At 32.0% G+C, this 26428-nt stretch overlaps 1 protein-coding gene across 9 annotated transcripts in view; it reads right to left on the bottom strand.

Annotated features, from left to right (window-relative positions):
* Nucleotides 1–36: 36 nt before the first annotated feature.
* The window catches only part of MESK2 (Misexpression suppressor of KSR 2), a 42796-nt gene continuing 16404 nt past the window's right edge, over nt 37–26428 (bottom strand). For 3 of the 9 annotated variants that reach the window (XR_013006232.1, XR_013006235.1, XR_013006233.1), the window contains 9 exons: nt 11402–11476; nt 11059–11258; nt 7505–7625; nt 7301–7442; nt 7096–7242; nt 6771–7037; nt 6631–6715; nt 3469–3602; nt 37–1559 (listed from right to left, as the gene is read on the bottom strand). Coding sequence is in view for 5 of the 9 variants with exons in the window: in XM_076407798.1 (XP_076263913.1) it covers nt 1414–1559; nt 6631–6715; nt 6771–7037; nt 7096–7242; nt 7301–7442; nt 7505–7625; nt 11059–11258; nt 11402–11476; nt 20190–20191 (1185 nt within the window). In the remaining 4 variants the exon portion in view is untranslated. Of the gene's footprint in view, nt 1560–3468; nt 3603–5295; nt 5525–6630; nt 6716–6770; nt 7038–7095; nt 7243–7300; nt 7443–7504; nt 7626–11058; nt 11259–11401; nt 11477–20189; nt 20462–26428 lie in introns of those variants that run through there. The other 6 variants (XM_076407795.1, XM_076407799.1, XM_076407796.1 and 3 more) reach the window with 4 other exon arrangements.

Genomic DNA, 26428 nt, shown 5'->3' on the forward strand with positions numbered 1-26428 from the left:
AAGTATAGATTATATGATAAGCAAAATAAAACAAGATTTATAACGTTTTTCAAACAATTTTATTAAAATCAATAAGTGCTTAACTTAAATAATCAAAGTGAGGCACAATGCGCATTATTTTATACTTCTTTTTTCCATAAAGTATATTCTTATATTCGTCTTAATCACATTTAAAACAGTTTTGCACTTAAATACTTAAACCGAGGTACAAAAATTAAGCCATCTTCCTACCGCTAAAGTATGAAACAAAATTTATAAGTTTTCTTCCTTACAAGTGTAATAACCTGGTGCCATGCACCGCGATTCGCTCCACAATCAACGGGAACATATCAGCGGACCAATCGACAGGTGAAGCACCACTAACAGGTTTTTTTTTAGAAGCAGTAAAGCCTAAAGGCTACAACGTTATACAGAGTGTTCGTAAAGCCCAGCGTGTCCCCTAATGAAAATCGTATTTCGTTCGATTGGATGAATGATGATCTCGTTGTCGACGTGAAAATTATAAAATAGGTGCAGTTCAGACAACCGACTGATGTGGGACACACTGTATAGTAACTTATACAGGGCGTATTTGGAAGAATTACCCCGCCAAATAATCGAAAACCGAGTACATCATCGTCTAGAAGCGATCCTAATTGGATGTACGTATCCGCCGTTTCTCGTTACCGTTTCAATTCCTGACAAGATGGTGGGGATACGAATAGAACGTTAATCAGAATGGAAATGAAGTCGTTAATAAATATGAACATTTTTTTGGAAAAATATTTATATAAAAATATTGATTTTTTCTCTTATAGTTCCTTAGATTAGATGTTACTGAATATAATATAGTGTTGGATATAATCTAAATATCTTATTTCGAAACATGGATGGTCACATATGCAGAACATAATACATAATATTAGTACGCTCCAACCCTCCATACATCAAAATAATTATTTCGTTTATTTCCAACGCTAATATAAAGCAGACAGTTTGGACACAAGAAAGAAAGAGCGGATAAAACTTCGGCGGACACGTACCTCGCGAAATCTGTTGTTCTTAGCTGAGAGAAAAAGCCGTAGGAACTGGTCGTGGCACCTTCGCCATAACGTCCTTAAAAACGAAAATGGGTAACCGAAAATTTGAGCTTCTACGACGAACGTGGCGACGATAACACCCGATTCGATCGCGACGGCTTCTTCCGACAGCAGAGATATGTGCTGGGCTATTGTTCAGGCAGTTATATCGAACGAAACGAAACATTCCTGTATTGAAATTTATCAACAGTCCTGTTCGTACTCGTGTTTACAAAGTAAACGTAACGCAACTAAAATACTATCAATGACATAATACCCTTCTCGTTTGTCGATCACATAAATTTCAATACAGTCCATTTTGCTGGAGCCCCTTGCGGTATCGAACATGAACGTTTTAACAGACCACGGCCGATATGGGGTTTTCGGTGATATTTATCACGCCCTGCAGACACTGACCGGTACTCTGGAGTCTGGATCGGAATAGTTCCTCCAGAGATTGTTTCCGATACAGCGCCATCTTAACTGGAGACAATGGCGCGACTGTAAAGCAAGATTAACACATACTAATTAGTACCGTTGGCTCAATGAAATTAAATTGTTGGTCGTTTAATGCTGATGTCTAATATATCTATTTAGCATGATGCTCAATCGATTTAAAAGCAACAAAATTTGACTTCTTTTTATTCCATCCAATAATAGAAACCATGAGATCAAGGTTCAATTAAAACAACATTTATATTTTATGCTCTTTCTAAAATAAGAATGATTGCAGAGAAACATGAAATACTACATTAAAAATATCTGTCATCCTATTTATTCGAATTAATTTATAAATTTAGTCAATAAATCTGTTCAAAGACAAAAAAATACATCAATAATACTAACAAGAATTATTTAGCTCTATAGTTCAGACATCTGGCAAGATTTCATGATATTTCGGTTATTTAAACATCAAGTTATACTATTTCAATTATAATACATAGAAAACATTAGATTGAGTAAAATATCGTTCAAATAAATGTCCCATAAGTATTATAATTACTGTTACAGAAAAATAGATAATCATAAAAATATATGATGAACTATTAATCTGTTAAAATGGTTACATATCTGTCAGCCATATTCAGAAAAATATTAACATCAAATTAGCTGCAACTAAACATTTGCTAAACTTTTAATTAGATTGACTTGTTATTAATAATACTGTTTTATTTAATATCATTTAATTATCAGCGAATAGAATAAAAATTATAGAAGCCACCACTTTTAATAATCAGAAATATAACTAGACACCAGGTTAACTGTACAAAATAAACTTCTACATATTATACATCAGTAAAAATCAGACCAAAATATTGATTCGGTTTTGTTTTAAAGTTTCCTGTGTGCAAGAAACTTGAAAAGAACACCAAACGTTACGTGTGACTATTCTATCAGTGTTAGTTGTGTCTGTGCTATTTAACTAAAAAATACAATTCTACAGGCGGCAAGTAAAACCATTTAAAATTGAAACGGAAAGTACTTTCTGTTAACTAAATAAAATGAAAAAAAAAGCTAAAATGGCAAAATAATGAGAATATTTCATAACGTACTGGTACTCAGCGGTCATTTACTTTTTACCATACCTAAGAAACTATCAGATTTATTTATATACGTTACATTATTGTTAAAGTTTTCCTTAAATTATTATCATTTTATTTAGTTATACCTGCCATTGTGTGAACATATACATTTTAAATATATATTGAACTTACTGGACTGAGGAAAGAAATTAATATAATGTGATGAATTAACTTTATTATATATAGTCATTCAAATAAAACAGCCAATGTACGTCATCAACACCGTCGTACGTATTGCTAAATTCCTTTAATAAATAGGCATTAGATGTACTTTCTTTCTCATTTTACGAATGGGCATAACGTTAAAATAAATAATTTTATCACATTATTTTTGTTTCATTATTTTATTTACATTAGTATATATATATATATATATATATATATATATATATATATATATATATATATATATATATATATATATATATATATATGTGTCACAGCCAAAATAAACGAAAATTTAAATTTGGTGCGGCAACGTTGCATTATACATTTTAATGACGTACATTGGCTGTTTTATCGGAACGACTATAAATAGGAATCGCATACATCTCTCCTTGTCATTAGTTAGAAGAATGTCTTCTTCATTGGTACAGTTTTCTAAAACTGTACCAATGAATGTAAAAAAAATCTATATAACCATACATGAAAGGAAACTAATTAACTCAAAACACATATGCTCACACAATAACAACAACAAAAAATATTTAATTTAAACCCTTCTGACGCTGAGAGTCTTGCTCGATGACGAGTTTAATTAAAACAAATTCCATTTCTGGTTAGTATCAATTTCTCTCTCTCGCTCTTTCAAATCGTATTCAACTTACATGTAAACGGAAATTAATACGGTCGGGACGAGTAGGACCTTAATCTAACGTAACCTTAACGCCTAAAGGTTTTTATTTTGGTGTGCTTAACGAACCAACACTCATACAGCTAGATCTTCGCCTCACGTGTACAGCTAAAAAAACAATGACAGGCTTGTTGTTACAGATGCAAGTAAATCATATAAAAGTAAATAAATATACGATTTTAATTTACGATAATATTCCCGAACGGTTGGTCTAGTAGGCTTGTGACAATAATGTAATGACATCTGAATAAGTCGACACCTTTCGGGAATGTTGCCGTAACATGCATAACGAAATAAACTGGAACGTAATCGAAATAAAAATAAATAACATCAAAAAAATCATATTAAAGGTTTATTTTCAGGGTTACGTGTAAATGTGGACGTTGACATGTAGCAAATGTACTTCTAATTTAATCCCTTTATTACTTAATCACAAACTCAATTAATCATTGTTATTAGGTAAAATAAAAGTATATTGAAAAGTAAAATGTTGTACTTGAATTGTACTTACAGAAGAGTGTATTAATATTTTTGCTACATTATTATCCTATATATTTGTTATATAATCACCTGATTTTGTAAGAAAAGCAACTTATTTCCTAATTTTTATTGTCATTTTATAAAAATATTTTCTTTACTTTTATGAAATGGTGACCAAATCACCTTCGCCATTTGTTAGGCCCAAAAAAATATATATTCACGTTCATTCAATTCAAGTACGTTAACTAGGTGCAATAACTAAGAAAACTGCTCAATATTTTGTTAACTATTAGTTTCAAGAATCGTAGCAACGATTTGGTACATATAGTTTATCCAAAGTGGCAGTGAACCCACGTCATCAAGATGTATAATGTATTGCCTATTGCAATACCAGACAATAGTTTCCTTCTCACTTTATTCCAGTTAAAAAAGATACAATGCTGCCTGAAACGTTCGAACATGTAAACAATTTAGCCTGCAAAAATCGGTTTTGAAATGTCTGAAAAATTCTTTAAAACATTAGTGATAGTAAGAGATTATAAACAGGCAAACGTTGTTTTGGTACTTTGCTTGTTTTGATAAATTTCAAATCGTACTATAATGTTGATATACATTATATATTTTATTATCTTGTTTATGTTAGAATATTGTTATATATTAAAGTTAAAATAATTTAAATGTCAACGTTAAGCGCGGCAACATTGTGACGTTTTGATGTCATAAATTGAGATGACGTAAGTTCACTGCTATTTTGGATAGGCTATTCTCTGTCCAGATCAGAGTCGGGAAGTTAATGTTTGTCTAGCAAAAAAAGTTAATCATCTTTACTCTATGTATTTTGTTATAATATTCAAAAACCATAGAAGGAACTGTCGACACGTCCGATCCATATTCTGATTCCTGAATATATTTTGATAAATTGTTCAGGATTATCAAAATAACTTTATGTGTAGAACTCTAATAAGTTATTTTTGCTTGTTCTTATATATTAGTATAGCCAATTAGTCATCAATTAGTGACCAACATACTGAAAATTTAGAAATGTTAGATCACATATATACAAAGGATAAAAAATCTCAACAGTTGTTTTTAAAAATTTTACTTAAAATTAAAGTATTTTCCCTTTTTTATTTTATTCAATATTTATTACTGAAATAATTTTCTGTAATAGCAAAGGTTTATATGGGCACACATTTTATTTCTGTATTGTCCTAAATATTTATTTACACGATATCTATTTTTTGTGGTATTGCATTAGTCTAATACACCAAGAGCTACATGTCTATATCCATTTATATATAAAGTATGTATAAAAATATGCTTTTGCGTGTTAAAATATATATATTTTTTAATACTTTTATAGTAATGCTTTTACATTTAATTAATATGGATAATTTTCATATATATATATATATATATAACGTAGAGACAAAAAGCTACACAATAATATCATGGAAACATTTGGCACTGAATCTGCATGTTGGTAGGACGGAAAATTTAGTATCTTTCCAAGACAGGTTCGATTTTGGGAGATAATTTTATCGAAGCGACTATATTCAAGGAGAAATAGGATAACGGATAAAAAACATATAAACAAGTAGACGAACAAGAACCAAATAAACATAGGAAATAAAGAACAAAATTACGATGTGAACAATATACATACCGTTCGCGCACATTGTCCAGCCACAACGCAAACATTTGAAAAAAACAAAAAATAAAACTCAGTGTTCGTGTATATCCATTATCTACTTAAACTAAAAAAATAAGTCGCTGACATATCAAACGACTTGTCGACCTTTTTAAAAAGAACCAACCAAGCAAAAGAACTCATCGACAACAGGCTGGGTTTTTGCAATTTTCTTGCTCTTGTACAAATTTTGTTTTTACTAGACATGTTGACAATAAACGAGATGTTTGTTTTAAAAAGGCCTATTCATTCAACTAAATCCTCTAAGACACACTAGAAGCAGTGTTTCTTGAGCGTGGGTTTCTTTTATATCTTAAAGCCTTAAATTATCTTAAAATTATTAGTGGCAACATATTTATTTTTTGTTTTTACTTAACAGGGATATATATTTTTTCCTTATACATAATAGTGAGTCGATTCTTTGATTGCTTTCTCGGAAATTTTTCGTTGTTATTTAGAATTATTTCTATTTGTAGTCAGTCAATTATGCGTTGGAATATAATTAGCATTAAAAGTAATTTACATTAAGATTATTATTTTCAGTCTTTAGCTAATAATAATTTTTATTATTATAGTATTATTAGATATTACTCCATAACATAACTCAAGAAAATTATAAACCCAAAATGTAGTTTGAAACAGAATGTTAACTATTAGATCAATAAGAAAAGGAGCAAGACACGTAGAATGAAGAACTGTTAAAATTAAGCGGATGTTTCTTCATATGGAATGTTTATGTCTCCACTCGAGATATCAAGCATCAAAGAATCGATTTCCAATTTTTTTGAGCTACCACATAATTACAAATAATACCTTACGAATTAGGTTTTGCTTTAAAAAAATCCTGTTGGACTCAAAACTACCCAAACAATGAACAAAAATGGAAACAAAGGAAATATGCTGGGGTAATTTTAATGCCAACAGTTCTGATAAAAAACGCTTTCGATCCGTTCCTGCTTTACTTACCATAACCTTCGCCCTGCAAAAATAACCTAAAGGCCTCGCTGACCTTTCCTGGTTGTTCTTCTAGAACCATTCCACAGTCGGAGATCTGAATTAAATCAAAAAAATTAGAGGAGGCGATGAGATAGGATGGTGCTAATCACCTTCATCCATGATGAGTTGGTGGGATCGAGTCGGCCGTTAAAAGTGACTGTATCATCAGCGTGGGGACTGTAAGCAGCAGTGATGTTGATAACGGGTACCTTAAGAGTCCAATTGCTTCGTTTGTTGGGATCCGAATCTCGGTGGATGTTCAAGTCGGTTCTTTTCACGTAGCTATCGATGAACAACGCCAAATTGGTTGGGTTCACGTTTCTCTCGAAGTAGGATTTGTAAACTTGAACTAAATCATGATTTCTTTCTTCTGTGTTCTGAGAAAAAACATACATGAGTATATTTTAGGACCTAAACATTAGTTATATATATTACTCTTCCAAAATGGTGCCACATAAGGTAATCAAGTACTCCTTGGGTCATGCCTTTGGATCTGAGATGCCTGGTATTGAGTTTCTGATAGCCCCATTCAATCCATCCTGGCTGAGTGCTCACACAGTTAATCAAACACAGAGCAGAAACCTGCAAAGCCACATTATCACTGCAAAAGATAATCTACGCTTGGATTTTGATGATATACCATTTCAGGATGGTTCAGAGTGTATCTGCAAAGAATGTTCGCTCCGGCGCCTACACCAAAACCGATAAACTGTTTCAAATTAAAATGCCTAACCACCTGATTAATCTGCTCGGCTAGTTCGTCCATAGTAGGGTAAATATAACTAAAAAAGCAAAAATAAAAGTGATAACGACGCCATGTGTATTGAGCATAATATTTTCTTACTCTTCGGGAAGTGTAGGAGCTCCCTCTTCTTGTCCTGGGGCAGTTACGTGATATACACAGAAGTTCTCCACTAAAGCTCTCATATCTATGTAGTTGAAGAATGCTTGGAAATTAGATATATCTGAAAATTAAAAAAATATCGATTATTAAATGAAACATTTTTTCAGAAGACATTTGATATTATATGGTTTTAAGATGACTGTTGTTCAAATTCAAGTGAAAAATAAAATAAAAATATTGAAAAACATAATGTAAAATTGTTAAATTTATTTGTAATACCAATTATTTCTGCAACTAATCTTGAACTTAAAACTACTGTTACGAATGACAATTCCTGACAATTAAATACAATTTTATAGTATGGGAGGTTGCCTAAGAATAATAGATTACCTTTATATACAGAATATTGTTTTTATGTGCCTTTTATTTCGAAGTTCTATGCATTTCATCGCGTTATATAATAAATTTACATTTTGTGAACTTAAACTGTCAAAATTAATTGAAAAGCTATCGCAGTAAGCGCCCTAAGTAAAATAATGTCACCGAAAATGCTAATTTTTACTCCAATAGCATACTCGAGCATCTATAAAGATTATTCATGCCAAAAAGAACGCCGTAGTTGAGACATCATCCCTGACACCGAAACGACCATACATTTTTGGGCTAAATAAAAACAAGGCACAAAACAAGGAAAAAATTCTCATGAATAAATATTCTTGAATTGGTTTGGAGCTTAGACGTCGTGACTTGCTCAATGAATTTCAAATGAATGCGTATGGTAATAGGGTTAAACGTACAATACAAAAAAAACGAAAACAAAAAACAATTAAAAACCTTAATTAGAATGCTTTAAGATTTCAAAATAAATACGGGGTTATTCAGTAAATTCGTAGAGCGCCATCTATTTGTCATTGTTACAATAAATGTATATAAATGCAGGAATATTTTTATTTAGTTACAGGGAATTTATTGTACAACTTATCTTTCAATGCTGTAAGCTGTAATATTTTTCTTATGATACCATATATACTACAGAATAAGGAATGTGAAGATTTATATTCAGGGTACCTTTAAATTAAAATATTTTTCTAAAGTTTAAGTGTAATGATTATATATGTGTTAGTTAAGGAAGGTATAATTTAGTCAGTTAGATACAACTTTAAAAACTGTAATGCTTTTCGCCATATTACAAGGATGTGGTTTTTTCATTGATATTTGTGGTTTTTAAGGTTACGATATTCTGGTAACTTCATGAATTTATTTTGGATGTGATTATGTCAGTTTTGTATCAAATAAACTACCTTAGAAACGTATTTGAATATTATTGTGTTAAAAACAGTAACATAAAAATTGTGTCACGAATATTTGGGTATGAGAAAGCTCCGTGAAAAGTGAGTACTGCGCGAGCTCACTTTTGATAGTTGATGTTGTTGATGATTCGGAGCAGTGTTTGAAGATGATCAAGCGTAATAAACCCGAGTTTTTGCGTCGATATGTGACAACGGATGAAACATGGCTCCATCATTTCACTCCGAAGTCTAATCGACCGTCATCCAAGTTGACTGCACACGATGAACCCGCTCCAAAGCGTGGGAAAACGCAACAGTCGGCTGGCAAGGTTATGGCGTCTGTATTTTGGGATGCGCATGGAATAATTTTCATTTACAACCTTGAAAAAGGAAGGATCATCAACAGCGACTATTACATAGCGTTATTGCATCGTTTGAAGGACGAAATCGCCGAAAAAACGGCCGCATTTGAGAAAAAAGAATGTGATGCTTCACTAAGACAATGCACCGTGTCAAAAATCCATGTATTGGGTTTCGAATTGCTTCCTCATCCACCGTGTTCTGGCCCCCAGCAACTATTTCCTGTTCTCAAATCTTAAAAAGAATGCTAGCTGGGAAGAAATTTTCGTCGAATGGAGAGGTGATCGCCGAAACTGTGGCCTATTTTGAAGCAAAGGACAAATCGTACTACAGAAATGGTATCGAAAAGTTGGATGGTCGCTATAATCAGTGTATCACACTTGAAGGGAATTATGTTGAATAAAAAAAACTAATTTTGCCAAAAAATGTGTTTTACTATGGTAGGCCAGGGACTTTTCAATTGACCTGTTATAAGAAGTTGTTCCAACATGTTTTAATAGTTTCGTGATTAAGAACAGTCCAGAATAGTAGTGCCACCTGTTTCAAAGCCTCACATATGTTTTTAGGATTATTTGACTGGATTTATGAAAGTAGACACCTATTTTGTTCTGACCCATTGGTCGGACTAATAAAGTGACGTTCAGTGGCAGATAAATGGCAAAAATGGACCCATTCTCGCTCTGAAATAACTGTTCTGGATGGTGTTCTGATGCATTATTTTGCGCTAACAACGCTTTTATCGGAATGTTAGATTCTATTAGAAAAATTTTTACCTGCAAATTAAGCATATATATGTTTTTAGATTATGAATAGAACACTTGCAGTAGCAAAATCATTGTCACACCTGAGGGTGCAAGCACTTGTGAAACCACTTACATCGTTAATTGTTTTCAACCATTTGTCATTGAAGAGTTGTATTAATTCTGCCTCTGCGGATAATTTTTCATCAAATAAAAATGGCAGTCGAATGCCATATCTTGTTTTAAATCATTAGGGAACTGTTCAGTGTTTTTCACTTTTTCAATTAACAGGTTAAACTTTTTTTATTAAGTATTCCTTTCCGGCTAATTGGGACATGCTTCTTCTGTTGTTATAAGAACCATCTATAAAGATTTATAAGATCTTTGTAAAATGTGTATTTTCAAGCGCTTAATTTTACAGAGAGTTGCCTTCAATACTCCATTTTTTTGTTAACTATGTTTACATTACCGAACGACTGCTGTATTAAAAAAAATCGTAGAAAGAAGAGCGATGTCTTAGAAATGTTAATTTCACCACGTCACTTACAGTTAAATATCATGTTAGACAAAAAGGAGATCAGATTAGACTCAAACTCATGCACCTGTACCGGCTATCCCAAGATACTCTCAACTTGACCTAGAACCAAAAAGGTTGGTTTATCAGTAAGTCATAAAGTTAATTTGGACCTATAGGGTGCAAATATGGGATTGCACTAAAACATGAAACCAACTAGTAAACCAACGCAGCCAAAACAAAGTTCAAGGATTAATCACCGATGCTTATCGCTACGTAACCAACGAAGAGCTGCACGATGACCTCGAAATCAAATGGATATGCGAAGTGATTCAAGATTTCGCCTAAAATACACGAAACAAGGTTGCTAAATCACAGCAATGTGGAAGCAATACAGCTACTGGACAACTCCCAGGAAATCAGAAGATTGTAGCGAACCAAACCACACGAACTTGTATAGTGCTTAAGTGTGTTCTTAACTTTAGCTTAAGTAGTTTCGTTTTATTTTAATTAACATACTGAATAATCCCGTACTCGCCTTGCTTGTGTTTTAATGCAAGTACAACAAAACAGTAGTAATAAATTAATTTGTAAATTAAGAGTGTACTAAGAACACCTAATGTAAGATGCAATTAATTAAAAAAAACTTACAATTAAGTCCCAAGTCATGATACGTCAAAATGGCAGGTTTGTTCCTGTTGCCCTGCACGGCGACAACGATATTACCACGATCGGTCTCCACCACCTCCTCTTGCGCGTTAGAGTCCTCCCTGGACATGGACCTCGCGTTGGGGAATTGCAATTTGATGTTCTTCAGCTCGATGTCGTCCATGGAGTCTGATGGCATGGTGCTGCGAAAACGGAAGGCTCATTAACCGCTATTATCAGGCCCGACATTATCCGCATACGTGTGACCTCTCGCGCGCGTAACAATAAAGAAAAAGAACAAGAGAGAAAAAACAAAAGACTTATCGATCGTCTCGGCTTAGCTTACCCCAAGAGGGCCGCCTCCTCGGCGATACCGGAGGTTGGCATTTTGCAGTTGGGTCCGAGGGTTTGCACTTCAGACCTAAAACAAACAACCCACGGTTAATAGAGGCTCCCCGTCGAGTAGGTCCTTATTTCCCAAGGGGAAATTAAAAAAAAAACCCTTCGCCCCGAACAGCAGTAAAGTCGTATGTATAAGGCTTTGTTACGGTTTTAAAAATGCTGAAAAATGTTGTTAGTACTTTGTAGGTACTTAAAATGAAGGGTTATATTGAATTGGATGTTACACAGGTTATCCTCAAAGTATTTTCGGCATATTGTGATATTTTTAGCTGCCATTTTAGCGATGTATTCGAAATAACCGAAAATACTTTTACACGAAACCAGCATATGGTAATGTTATTTTCTAAAGTTTGTAGCACCTAAAATTATTAGTTATATATAATACATCTTGTGGCAATGTTCGCTTATACTGCTTACTGCTTACAATCATTGTCTATATATTGCTCAGTTTACAAGCTAAATCTTATATAGTCTATTCAAAGTTAATTTGTATATACGTCATCTAATTTTGTGACGTCAAAACGTCGCAATGTTGCCGCATCAACTCTGAGTTTTAGTTCAGTTTGGCTTTGACATACAATAAAATTCTAATCTAAATAAAATAATTGAACAAAAATTTTATCAAATATAATTCATTTTAACATTACAGTACATCTAAAAAGTACAGTTAATTTTACAGCCACAATAACTATTGATTTCAAGAATTTTGCATACGTCTGACAACCGGGCGACTTTGCCAGGCTCATATACGCGTTGGAACCGATCAGGCAGCATTGTGTCTCTCTTTAACTCTAATAAAATAAGAAGGAAAATACTGTCGGATTTTGAAACGAATTTACAAGTTGCGGCAGGCAATACATTATAAATCTTAATGACATATGTACAAAAGAACTATGAATAGATTGTATGTTATATTATATTTCCGTGTATTATACGCTTTGTTTTATGTCGGCTAAAATAATCGATGGGTGAAATGTGTTAAAACAGTTGAATTATTTAGCGTTTCACCTGATATTGAGTATAATTTGCCGCATATTGAATGTAAACATTCGGCAATTCAGTTAGTTACTCTGAAAGAAGCAATCAAAGTTATTAAAGTTGACATTAATTTAAAGAGATCGTCAGGTTATGACATAATAACAGGTCAATTGCTGCAAAAATTACTAAGGAAGGTAATTATAAAACTCACCAACTTGATCAATGCACCATTTGAACTAAAATATGTCGCAAACGTTTGGAAGATCATGGAAAATCACCAAACGAAATAAAAGCCTATAGATTTATATCACGAATATCAGTAATATCTAAGGTATTTGAAAAACTCAGTAAATATGTACGTTCAGCTATATTCCTAGATGTAGTACAAGAAAATGTTACCGAAACAACACACTGAGCTATTGAAATCTTACATTACAGCCAGAATGTTTACAGTCAAAACAAGAGGAAGCATACTCTACAATAAAATAAACGTAAGCAGGTATACCACAAGGAAGTGTAATGAGGTCAATTCTTTGTCTACTCTATACATGTGATTTACCACAAAGGGAAAATATCACGATGGCTATATTTGCTGATGACACTGCGATTCTTGATGTCGAAGACAATAGCGAAGAAGCCACACGAAAATTATGACAGTGACAATATAAATATTTGGAACCAAATCTGGGAAATAAACATTAATGAAAGTAATTCCTGTGCATGTGCAGAATTTTAATGCAAAACTTCACGGAAACGAACATGTACAAAAGAACAGGAAAGAACAGGTGTTAAAATATACAAAAATGTATTGGTTAATTGGAAGAAAATAACAGTTATCAGTTCATAACAAATTGCTATTATACAAACAAGTATTGAAACCTATATGGACATCCAGAATTCAATTATGAGGATGTTGTTATAAATACAACACAAGTTTTCCAGAATAAAGTCCTGAGAAGTATTGTAGGGGGTTTCTTGTTGACCACCCCTTGTGATATAGTTTTGTTCCTACAAAGGCCCAAGTTTATGTATGGAGAATCCCAAAACAAGCCTATAATCCCAACGCTAAAGTTAGTGCTCACATGTTGTTGTTGATGCAGTATGTTCTTCAAATGTTTTTTGTTTCTTCTTTAAATTAAACCAAAATGCAGTGTCACGCAAATTGTGTTTGATCGGTACAATTATTGATATGATTAGAGCACAAATAAAGAATTTTGTTTACGCTTTTGCGAAATTATATTAGAAGGAAATGACGAAGTTTTAGCATAAATATAATTTCAAGATTGTTTATGTCTTGCTATATATAAATTGATTATTAAAATATTAACTAAAATAATGGAAAAAATAATTTCAAGTTTAACAGATTTTCATTAAAAAGTTTATTTAATAATATCGGTAAGTAGCAAAACAAAAGCATACAGTATGAATTCGTATCCATATTATGGTATATTCCTAAATAAATCACCAATTATATTAATTACACCATTTATTATTTTGAAAATGCCTGCTTACTCACAAACATACATATTGGATTGAAGTTCTATCAAAATTTCGGAATTATCCACTGATTAATAGCCGATTTATTATACTGAGACAATTTCATTGCAACAACTACTTTCAACACAGTACACAAATAGTATACGTGCTTTAAATTCAGCCTTGGAGACGTAAATAGCATCTAACTAGTAAACATATAACGCCTCAAATTATCAATTATTTATTATACTAATGATTCTCATTTTAAAAAAACATGTCAAAGACTTGCAATATTAAAAAAATATCGTTGAGACTTTATTTGTGATATGTGCGTTTAATTCACGCTAGACAAAATCCAGAGCAGATCAGAATTGAACTGATAGTTTGAAGTTTCTTACAGCTTAGCTTAACATCAAAAAGATTTAATTATCAGTAAGTTATAAAGCCTATTTATAGGGTAGGCACCAAGACATCAAATCAACTAATAATCCAATTTTACGTAACCAATGAAGAACTGTTGTATTAATACATAAATTTAATAAATAATATAATAAATTTATAATATTAACAAAATCTATCACTTGAACGATTTTATATTGTATTTATACGATTTATAGTGTATAAATGTTATTCTTAACTTTAGCTGAAGTAGTCTAATTTAATTTTAATTTGGGAAATACCTGACGTATTTATTCCGTACTCTTGTTGTTTGTATGAATTGATGTAAGTATAACAGAACAACAGTAATAAATTAATATATAAATTGAGATTGTACTAAAAATATTTAATATAATATATAGTAGGTGGCCAAATTATTAGGGACAGCGCTCGTATTTATGCAATTTATGGTTTATATATTTTTGAATATATCATGTTGTTTTTGTGAAGTGGAAACACACTATACGCGCGTAATTTGTCAATTCTTCTCATTCAGTCATTGTCCGATAAAATGCGCGCATTATTGTTATTGTCTAGATAATATAATTTCATCAGTTTTAACTGAATTTTGTGTCTAAAACAATGAAAAGTTAAGTAATGCTCCGTATAATATAAATTTTCCTAGGATTTGTCTACGAATTTACATTTTATTAAGGGTTCGACGTATGGATAGGTAAGGCTTAGGACACGTCTCCAAGACATCAAGTTTTTACTACACTCCACACATTCTTTCAGATCTTTCGTAAGTCCTTTTGAAGTTCAATGAAATTGAAATAAATTGAAAGTTATTTTGTAAGATGACGCCATGGTGAACAATTCCACGCCGATTGCCTTGTAGAGAGGTTAAACATCCGGATAGTGTCCATGGTGTGTTAACTCAGCCAAAGGCATGTGATGTCTATACATTGTAGAAGAGACAATGAAACAAGACCAATACAAGCGAGTTCTAGAAACCCGGTTACTGCCGCAGATCAACAAATGGTTTCATGATGATGACAACTACATTTTATGCATGATTTGACATCGTGGCAGAGCCGTTACTGCCTATTTGCCGGAAAAATTTACTGTTTTGTCTTGGCCAAGGAATTCACCAGACATGGATCCCAGAGAAAAGATGTGGGAACTCACCAAACACGCGATTGTAAAAGAAGTGATTACCACCAAGCAGCAGTTAATTGAAACTCTCATCAGAGAATGGTATCACAACTCCAAACTCCAGAAAGATGCGAAAACATGTCCCGGCGCATAGAAGTTCTTGTTGCAGCAAAGGATGGCATCATTAAGTATTAAAATTAATTCTATTATTCCTAATAATATTAAAATACTAAAACAATGTATATTTTTGTATATTTTTTTGTAGTTTTTATGATCCCAATAGATTACAAATACAAATAAAAAATATAGAGACCCTCAACTAATTATTTGTTATAGAAATACGATTAAACTACAAAATTAGTAATCTCAATATTTCCCCTAATAATTTGCCCACCTACCGTAAATAATAAAAACATTAAATATAAAATTTGATTGATAAAGCTCCCCAGTTACAATAAAACTCTAATAAATCTAAAATAAACATAAAATTTTATAAAAATATAGGGCACAGAACATATTTCTTTAAAAAAATATTCCCCTACACGGAACAGTAAATCCCTTTTATGTACTATCCCGAAAACCCAACCGAATATTAAAGAAAATCACTGCCTTATTGGCTTTAAAAAAACACATCTAGAAAACGAAGCAGGAATATGTGGAAAGCCGCGATAAAAAACGTTACCGTTACGTACGTCAGTCAGTTCACCGTACTGGAAAATCAAGGTTTCGGATGGGCTCGACATAAAAAGCCGGTCCCATATCTTCCGTTTTTGACTTTTTGCTAGTCTAATATACTTTGACGTAACGGAAAACGAAATATATTGCAAATATATCAGTCAGATATTGTCCAGTTAATATTCTTATATTTTTTGCCAGTTATGGCTGATTTATATTATAATATGACATCAATTACAAAAATAAAAATACCAAGAAAAAAACACCCACAAAAACATCTAATTGGCAATATTAATCCATACTATAGAAGAATCCACACTGTAGAATAATTCTGGCTACTATAACACCCAGTATTTACATATTCTATAAAACAATGGACAAAGAAGAAAACGCTGGCTTGGTTGGCGCAGTGGTAAAGGCGACAGGACGGTTCACCTACTGTTGAGATAGTCGCGGGTTCGGGGCCATGGTCGAAGATTTATGTTTGTGACTGTTTAGTCCATCATTGAGTGTAAAATCCGACAAGGAAAATGATCCCGGTCACGCCAGTAACCAGGCTGGGTAAGACCGGATGTCCTCTGGAATAACTTCTAAGTTGGTCACTCGCCAGACTTAATGGCGAGAACCGTGGGTTCGGTACCTACGTTAAACTGCAGGTCCAGTCCAGATAAACTCTCGATGGTAAAAAGGAGATTTTGAAATATAAAAAAGAAGAAAATACCAATAAATTATGTTAAACTTGCCCGATGTAAATCACCATATTGTAAATTTGAACATCTGTCAACAACGTAGTCTTAAAATATTAGTAATTTTAGTTTAATTAATAAAAACAGTTTAATTAATAGTACAACAGCAATTTATAGTGCTTTTGCTCTTTTCCTTTCTTTACTTTCATAATAGTATTTTTATTCCAGTTTCTTCGTGTGTCCTTGTCTTTTGCCATTATCATCATTATTTCTCACCGTCAGTTATTTTTTAATTTCTCTGTTGTGTCTTTATTATATTGCCCTTCTTCCTTTCTTTCCTTGCTTTATTTCTTATTTTCTCCTGTATTTGATTTTGCTCGTCAATAAGAGGTCCTCATTAATATATATTCTGTCTCTTAATTTGGCTAGTTTATTTTTATATTTCATGATTAATTCTTTATCATTGTTATTTCTAATTCTACTCTAATAAACAAGTCTTTTCCCCCAATTTTCTAACATTTTTTAATGGTACTTCTATGTCTAATTTGTTATATGCCTCATGAAAGTTTGTATATTAAAAAAAATCATTCTCAGTTTCTGTTGTTACAGACTACAGTGAACTATAGACAATACTCTCAATAAAAACCAGTTTTTTGTACTAATATCTCTGGATAAAGTTATAAATTACAAAATAAGACACTCAAAACTTATATGTACACCTTTTAATAACAATGATCACAAAAAGACGCCTTTAAATATATGTTATAAACACATTTTATCCGTTTATATTCATATATAAGCATGTTTACATTCTCGTGTAAGCTAAAACATAAATAAACTCGAGGGAAATCAAAATAATACCAAAATATGTTTTGGTTTCACAACAAACTGTTGACCTGTCTGTTATAAAAATAATTTCGATTATTTTTAAAGCGTTTTGGGCGAGGTTCATTTTTTTTGTCTCCCCTATGTTTATGATGGTAAACACTGATAATTCGTGTTTGTTATCATCTTAAATCGTTAATTAATAGGTGCCTTTGATATGTTTAAAATTATTATCGAATATTTTATAGGACATTTTTATAATTGTTAAGTTTTCCAAAATAATAATCTATAAAAATAACTGATTCGATATTTTCAACATATGTTGTAGATATTATTATATAATTACACTTTTTATTAGTGAAATATGTTTTATTTAACAATAATTAAGTCCAAATATCACACATATCTAAATTTATACCAGTAAGTTATTTAGTATACTGTACACACATAAAAATATTTATGCAAAATACTGTATAAGTTTATAAGCCTAATCTATAGTGTTATAATTATATTTAGGGTTTTGTTTTAACAACTGTAGACAATAGGTTAGTTATCTACGTATTCCTAGTTTATCTATATTATTATACGAGCTCGTCTTCTCGTTTATATATCCCATATCAACATTACGCCTAATATAGTAGTTCACACTTAATTATATGTACCCTTTATCTTCTGTCATTAAGTATTATCGTTGGTTAACAATTAACGCATATACATTTGATAATGAATATATTACAAATAGAATGTAGTTTTAAATACGTTTATGTTAGGGTGTTCAGTAAGTTCGTAGAAATGAAACGGAATTTCAATACACTTATACCAATTATAGAAAGAAACAATCTAATATCTATCTATTAGTTTGGTTTTATAAACAAATATTCAACAATTAACCAGATGCACCGGAATCACAGATATAATTCAAAAAGGTTATGAAGATAAAAAAAGTTCGTTCAAATACATTTTGTCATGTTGCCGAAACTTTGAATGAGGTGTCAATCAGTTACTACAAAGCTTTACAAAATGTTCCCAAAACAACTCACTGAATTCCTAATTCTTATATCTCAGCCAAAACGTTTAGAATCAAACAAGTGTGTTGGAATTAATTCTTTACCTACAATACACAGGCGATATACCATAGATGGTACCACTTGCTGTCGGTGAAGCCAACCAGAGAAGACACAAGCCGAAAATTACAACAGTCGAATGAAAAAATATATAATTGGACCCATAGATTGAAAATAACAGTAACCCAAAACTAATCGGTGCATACAGAGTTTACACAGAACAATCCCCAAATTTATTGCAAAAAAATGACTTGTAAAATATCCTTATACACCATCATTTGCCTCTTGATGATTTCACGAAAGACTTATTCCCGTTTGAAACCAGTGAAACCAGTTAGAAATCATAGGGAACTAAAACTAGATAAGAATTATGGCTTAAAATTATTATATTAAGGATTTGGACGAAATCGACGATTAAAATTTGTTTTGCATGAACCAGAATTCGTTTCTATGGTAAAGAGCCACTTATTAACTAACATCTTATTTTTATTAATATCCTATCAATAATGAAACGAAGACTGAAATCATTTTAAGGCTTTTTAAAATTGAACACGAATGTGTTTTATTGAATTTAGTCTTGAAATTTAAATAAGATGGAAAGATATAAATAGATAAAATGAGGCGATTTGGGAACGCATGTTGTTGACATAAAACCGCAATTTTACGAAATTAGAAATGTTTATGAAGATATAAACTGTATTTTCATTAATGCCGAAAATTATGGTTTATGTGTTATCAGACATTAATGCTCTGAAATGTTATTCAAGCGGGATTTCCTCATAAAAGATCGATAATTAATTTTTCGTCTACTTTTATAATTTCATTAGTACTTTAGCAAAAGAACAATATTATTTAAGGAGTTGATTTCTTAATTTGCAATAATATTGTAATCTGATGTATTGTATTCTTATAAGAGTTTTATTATACATTAATTAGTAAATGTAATAATTAAAAAAAATTCAATTAAAACTTTCAAATCTAACTCAAAAAATTACGAGAAGCCTAGAATAAACCTATGAAAAGCCTTATCATAAATACTAGTTAATATCATTACATGCCAGTTGTTTCTGGTTTAAATCATATGCACAATAAAATGTATTTAACAGTACCTCTAATTTCGAGAAAAAAATTTCAGAAATGATTGATTGATTGCTTATTGCCTCTTCTAGGTTATTTTATATGCTTAATATACCAGAAAAACTCAATGGCTAAAAACTAGACGTTATAACATGCCAGTTTAAGTTGTACAAATTGCCTTACCATATCGCTAAGAAGCATTTATTTGCTTTCTTAGTACCTAGTTTTTATTTCCCAAATATATTGAGAATAATTACGTTATAAATTACTGAATGCGTCATTGTTAATTCTACACAGCATTAATAGTTTAATACTTTTACAGATAAAAACGAGACTCGTAGAAAATATAAAGAATAAGTAGTTCAGAACTTAAGAATAAAATAATTATAAAAGACCAATTATATAATGTACTACTTACATATCTCGTAACTATTAAGAAACGCCTTGGACAATAAACAACGGTTATTTTACTGGATAGCACTTTAAACGTTCAAGTCTCCGAAAATGTTCTAATTCCGTTTTACTATCCGTTGTCTTATTTAAACGACTGCCATGACCACTGTCACGTAACTGGACCAAACGACGTTAATTTCTCTTAATTAATGGTCTCGGCATCGCTCGTACGGACGCACAGTATCAAAACCGGGATACCGGGATATAGTGCGGAGAGAGCCAGTTTGCGTTTTCCAGCTGGATATGCTGTACCTTACGCTAAATATAACTTTTCTGATAGCACGTGATTTCTCGTGATTATTTATGTTGGTGGATCCTGTATATCCTGTTTATATATATATATATATATATATATATATATATATATATATATATATATATATATATATATATATATTTTGTAGAAATGGCTTTCTGATTTTAGGAAATTCCCAGAAGTAAAACGAAGCTAAATCAGGTGAATAAGGCGATTTAAAAAGTACATAGTTATACTTTTCATTAAAAAAAAAGTCGCGAAGGACCATTGCTGTATAGGAAAGCATATTATTGCAATGAAGAAATCTAAGTATTATTAGGCCATAATTCCAATCTTTCCAAATAAATAACTTTATGATATTGCTTGATATTGTTAAAGTTATTTAAAATTCCCATTCTTTTCGTTCTAATAATAATAGCACACATATTGGCAGTATTATTTTGTTGATCAAATTATTGACTAGAATAGCTTTCTTAATACTTTGATTAAAGAATCTGAAAAACGTCACAGTAAAACACTTCCATAAAATTGATACAAAAATCAATTGATACTGGAACCAAATCACTTATCAAGAAAAGAAGAGCACTTTTTTTGTGAATTTAAGAGGATTTCTGGTAAAAGTATCGCAGCTGAAGCTGTAAGATCACGGATGGTTTTCAAAGACCCTTAGCCATAAACTATTTAATTGGAAAACATCCAACAAAGTGCAAAGTGCAGCCACCAAATGCGGACGGAATTTGCTGTGAACTAACATAGTCAGCTGAAAATTGAGCAGAAGCTTGCCTTCAGGGTTTACATCTCCCAATGGCAAATTGCAGTAGCCCAGTTTATCAGCCGTAGACTACTGGAACTTGAGAAGCCATTCTATACAGGATATGCTAGGGAAATTTCAGTAAAAACAGCGCTATTCAGAAGGTCATCAAAGACTAAGTGGTGAACAAACATTTAGGCGATATTCACAAATAATTTTAGTACAACTATAAGCTGTGCAGATGGTACAATGGTCATGTATATCCCTTTGGTCGTACATTTAGGGGGAATATAATATTGGGGACTTACATGGATCTGTGTGTTTAAAAAAACGTGTTTGTGTTAGAATTGAATAGGATGGCGATTGAGACGTCTAGAAAGAGGGGTTTGTTTGTATCATCATTCAACAAGCCGCCACTTCTTTCCTTAAAACAAAATAGTCTCTATTTCGGTTTTAAACCCTTCATATTTGGTAGCTTAAATATATAAGTAAGAAACAATTAACGGAAAAACTTGTTAGATAAAAAACTTACAAAATATAGAAATGTAAACCGCAATTAAACATATATGACGAATGCTCTATTGTATCTCTATATTTTATTTGTGATAAAGCGAGTGGATGTCTAGAGGAAATGAAAGTTATAGCATCTCTTCAATTCATAGACTCTTTATCTACTGAACTCTATAAAAGCATTCGACGACTGAGAACAAAGCTGCGGGATATGTGTCGATAGGGAACCAATCGGTGTTCGCGACGCCAGAAACAACAAGGCATTATTTTTAGTTTTAGGCGTTTTAGTTAAGATTGCCTTCATATTCATATTAATAGCTTATAATCGCCGATAAGCCATCAATAGAATATCGACCGTCAGAACCGACTACTCAAATGGAATTCCTGTTTTAGATAAAGATGGGATACCTTTCACCCAATGTTTTCAACACGAATATTAATATCAACTATAATATTGATCAAAATCTGACATGAAAAATCGGTTACGTATAACAAGGAATACTTTTGAAGGCACAAACGTGTTAAAGTATTCTAAAGTGGATGATAAATGGTGTAGTAGACGTAATTATTAAACGTTTAAAAACGTTTCACTCATAGAGATTATCAGGCATTCTTCATGATTTAGTTCGCATTGTAGATTCATATGGCTTGTGGATTAATAAAGAAAAGATCATTACAAAGTGGAATACTATGGAAATTTTGGTTAAGACAGTGTCATTTCGAAGTTTTCCAATAAAGAAACTTGCTCTAACCTTAAAAAAATGTGAGGCGTATTTAAACAAATTAAAAAGTGGTTATTTCGATGTGTAATACAAAGAACGTTCTGGTAGACCAAAATAGTTTGAAGATGCGAAACTGTAGAGTTATTGGATGAAGATCCAACCGAAAAACCAATTGGCAGAGGCATTAAATCAGGTCCAAGAAATGATTAGATACCGATTACGAGCAATGGGGAATATACAAAAGATGGGTGCCACATTAATTGAATGACTGTCACTTCTGCATCGACTAGTAAGGGGTGATGAAAAGTGGGCTTATTTTGATACATTTAATGACAAAAAGCCATGGTTATTACCTGACGAAGCCGGCCGACAGACAGAACTATTGAAACCTGGTGAAAGAGTCATCGCTACCAACAATAATAGATTAATTGGAACCATGCATTGATTGAAAAACGCAAAAATGGCCAATATTTTGTATAAATAAATTTTCTTAAAAATTATGTATCTTTTACCGAAAAAAAACATGTTAAAAAAAGAGAAAAAAGTGAGAAAATTAATTGACACTTTAAAACAATTTTATCTCTCGTGTTCTCCTTAGTAATCGCATTCTTCGCATTATAATAATGAACCAAGTCCGCGTTTTATCTAGACCGGAGCTATGGCCGAAATTTTTCAATTTTAAATGTAGGCATCTGCGGCTTGCGAACGGCTCAAATTAACCGGAATAAAAACACGTCCCGCGGACGACCCCGCAAGAGATAAAGGCGGTTATTATTTATGGCACAAGGGAAAGAAAACGGGAATTAAAAGACCTGCTATTAATTGTTACGACCCATCCCACACCCAGTCCTCAAAGATTTATTACCCGAATCGGAATAATGGGGGTTGTAATAAGTTCCAAGTAACTATGTAATTTTTTAAAGCATTTTGTTCTTATCAAAATATACATTATGTTCATTTAATCACTTTAATACGTTACTAATCGGTATCATTATAAATACGACTGTGAAGTGCTTTTAAAAGCTTATATAGGATGGGGCCAAAGTCCCGCTACCATATTGATTTAACACTAAGGTGGTGCAAAAGTTGCAGGGTTTAAGCTAGACGGCGTATCAACATTGAAAAATTTGCACCATTGCTCATTCACATATCAAGAACGACCAAAAAATATTAGAAAACACTCAAATGGGAAGCCTTACCCTATTTACTATCGGATCAATGGCATATGACATATTCGGATATTCCCTATGGTATACAAGACCACAAAAAGTGGGTCGATACTATGCGACAAACCGGAAAAAGTTCTATCTATTGAATTTTTTAATTTTATTTTAAACTATTTATTATTGAAAAATTATCCCTAAAAAACAATTTAATTCGCATACTATTATTACTCAAATATTTCTTAAGCTGGTAAACAAATGTTTCCGTCAAAATAAAACGATTTTAGAAAAACGCTGTGTTTACAACTACAACTACGTTTTGTTGCCAATATTTCAGTAGTATATTTAAATCGTACGCTACGTTATGCGAAAGCTGTTCATTCGTGCTTCCATACGTGCCAGAAAATTTCATAGAGACGATAAGATAATGTATGGAAGGATACGTGATAGTATTTACTGCAATTACCTTACTGGCATCTTGATATATTATATTTTAAATCTTGTAAGGAAATTAACCGCTTTTAATATGATTTAGTTCTTGTCAGTAACTATCTCTTAGAAGATAAATTCGAACTATAAACATCAAACTTTGTGAGACCCAAAATAGTTTTATCCGTACTACGTTATCATTAGGCGCTCTAGATGATTTACGTTATCCAATACAGATCTGACAGAGTTACAGGCTGTTGAACAATTTACCCGGATATACGACTTCCTTTGACTTTGCTCGCTTATTATCAAAAAGCATAGTATAATCTATAGTCTGATTTCTGTAAAATTGGTATGTATACCACGTTGTTCAATATAATATTTGACAAGAACATTACTAAAATTCCATCATTATGTTTATGTCAGCAAATGTTTCTATAAAATTCGAGTTCCAACCAGACAGAAAATGGGCTTCTCACACTACTGAACGACCATATATTCTCAAAATATTACAAATAAACTTAGAATAGACTATAGATTTATTACCTGCACTTATTAATTTTCTTGCCAAATGTTGTACTGATGGTATTCTTTAATATATTTTATTCATTATTCTACCACACTTCATGGCTTTCATGACATTCAAGCGTTCTAATAAATTCTTAATCCAAATAAAATCAAAGCGCAAAACCAGAAGTTCAGACGGTGGAATGCGGAAATAATGATTAGGAAAGGTTAGGTGACGTCACTGTTTCGTAACGCTTCTTAATTTCAGCTTTTATTTCGTCGTCAGAACTTATGAGGACAGCACGTCGCAATGTTGCCGCATTAACTTAAAATTCTGGTTTACAACGCTTGCCGGTTTGTAACCTCTAATTATTACCACCAATATTTTAAAGTAAAATTTTGTAGACATTTGACAACTGTGTCAATCAGCATCAAATACAAATTGAATTTTATGGACTGATTAGATTACATGTCCCTACGTATTAAACAAAATTCTGTCTCTTTTTAACTAGGGTAAAAGGAGAAGGAAAAATTCGTTCTGACTTAGCGGATTTTACATTTTTACAAACTGCATTTGGCACTATATTCGATCGATTCTAAAGGGACATTTTTGTGATTATTTATTACAGCTATTCCTATTGTCGATACTGAGGGGCAACTACCCCAAAAAGGGAGATGTCAAAGATTGTTATGCAGTCTGCCTTTTTGTTTTTAATGTCTTAGGTTACAAGTGTATAAGAATGTTTAGGAAACATTTAAAAGGTATTTTTACCAAAAATATTTTACTTTTTTCGTTGGAGACACTGTATTTTATTTTTGAGTTTTCCAAAGATTTAAATCGACTTTATAAATTAAAAATTATTAATTTGTTACAAAAAGAAAATATAACAATACCTCTGAAAATCATATAAAAGAAAAGCTATGATTAAACACCAACAACATCCAAGGTCTGATATTAATCTTCAGAGTTTATTTCAAAATCATACCGAACACAAGCGAATACAACTTTCTAATTACATCAACTTTAATTTTCTTCTAAAATTACGTTTTATTTCTACTGAGGCTACTTCGAGCAAAGCACTCGGTTATTTCGCCGAAACAATTTTATCAAAGTTACTGAAAAGTTTCGCACTTAACTTCCGAAATCCAGTTCGGATTTTTTTAAAGGCCGTCTCCACCGCAATATGTTCGCCGGCAAATTAGTATTTTGCCTTCGTTGAGTACACTTCATGACCCTCGTCAGCTGATGGACGTCGACCATTAATTTCATTAAATTAATGACGCGATGTGCCAGAGCCATCAACTTCAGCACATCAGGAACATTACGGGAAATCTACCAGAAGACATATTTAGCTTATTAAAATACGTATTTTTTTTTAACTAAACAAAAGCGAAGATAATTTAAGCCTCAAGCCACGACGACAGTTTTTATATATTATAAAAAATCTGAAATACTTTAAGAAAGTATTATTTCATAACAGAGATCGCTGAGCGCTAAATCTAAAAAAAATATTTTGTGTTGGTTCCCTTGAGGATTACGTTTGATTTATATCAGTATCTTTTATATACATTTGTAAAGTTTCTTATATCTGAATCCTCTTAACACAAATCCGTCATCATCCCACAATTTGTATTTCTGCTTTTGATTTGATTTAATAGTATTCGTATTTTGGGGTTTACACCAGTTTATTTTACTTTAAATACACCGGTGCACATATAACCAAATTACAATGGATGTTCCAAGTGAAAATTATAAATAGTATAAGGAAAAATAGGAATAAAGAAACAATGATTGAAAATACTTCGACTTCTCATATGATATGGTTAGTGCTTAAAAAGCAAACTGAATAGCTTTTAACTACTTCT

This window comes from Rhynchophorus ferrugineus, unplaced genomic scaffold (genome assembly GCF_030347505.1).
Source record: "Rhynchophorus ferrugineus isolate W39M unplaced genomic scaffold, kcgeb_rfMv2 rfM6, whole genome shotgun sequence".
NCBI classification, from domain to species: Eukaryota; Metazoa; Arthropoda; class Insecta; order Coleoptera; family Curculionidae; genus Rhynchophorus; species Rhynchophorus ferrugineus.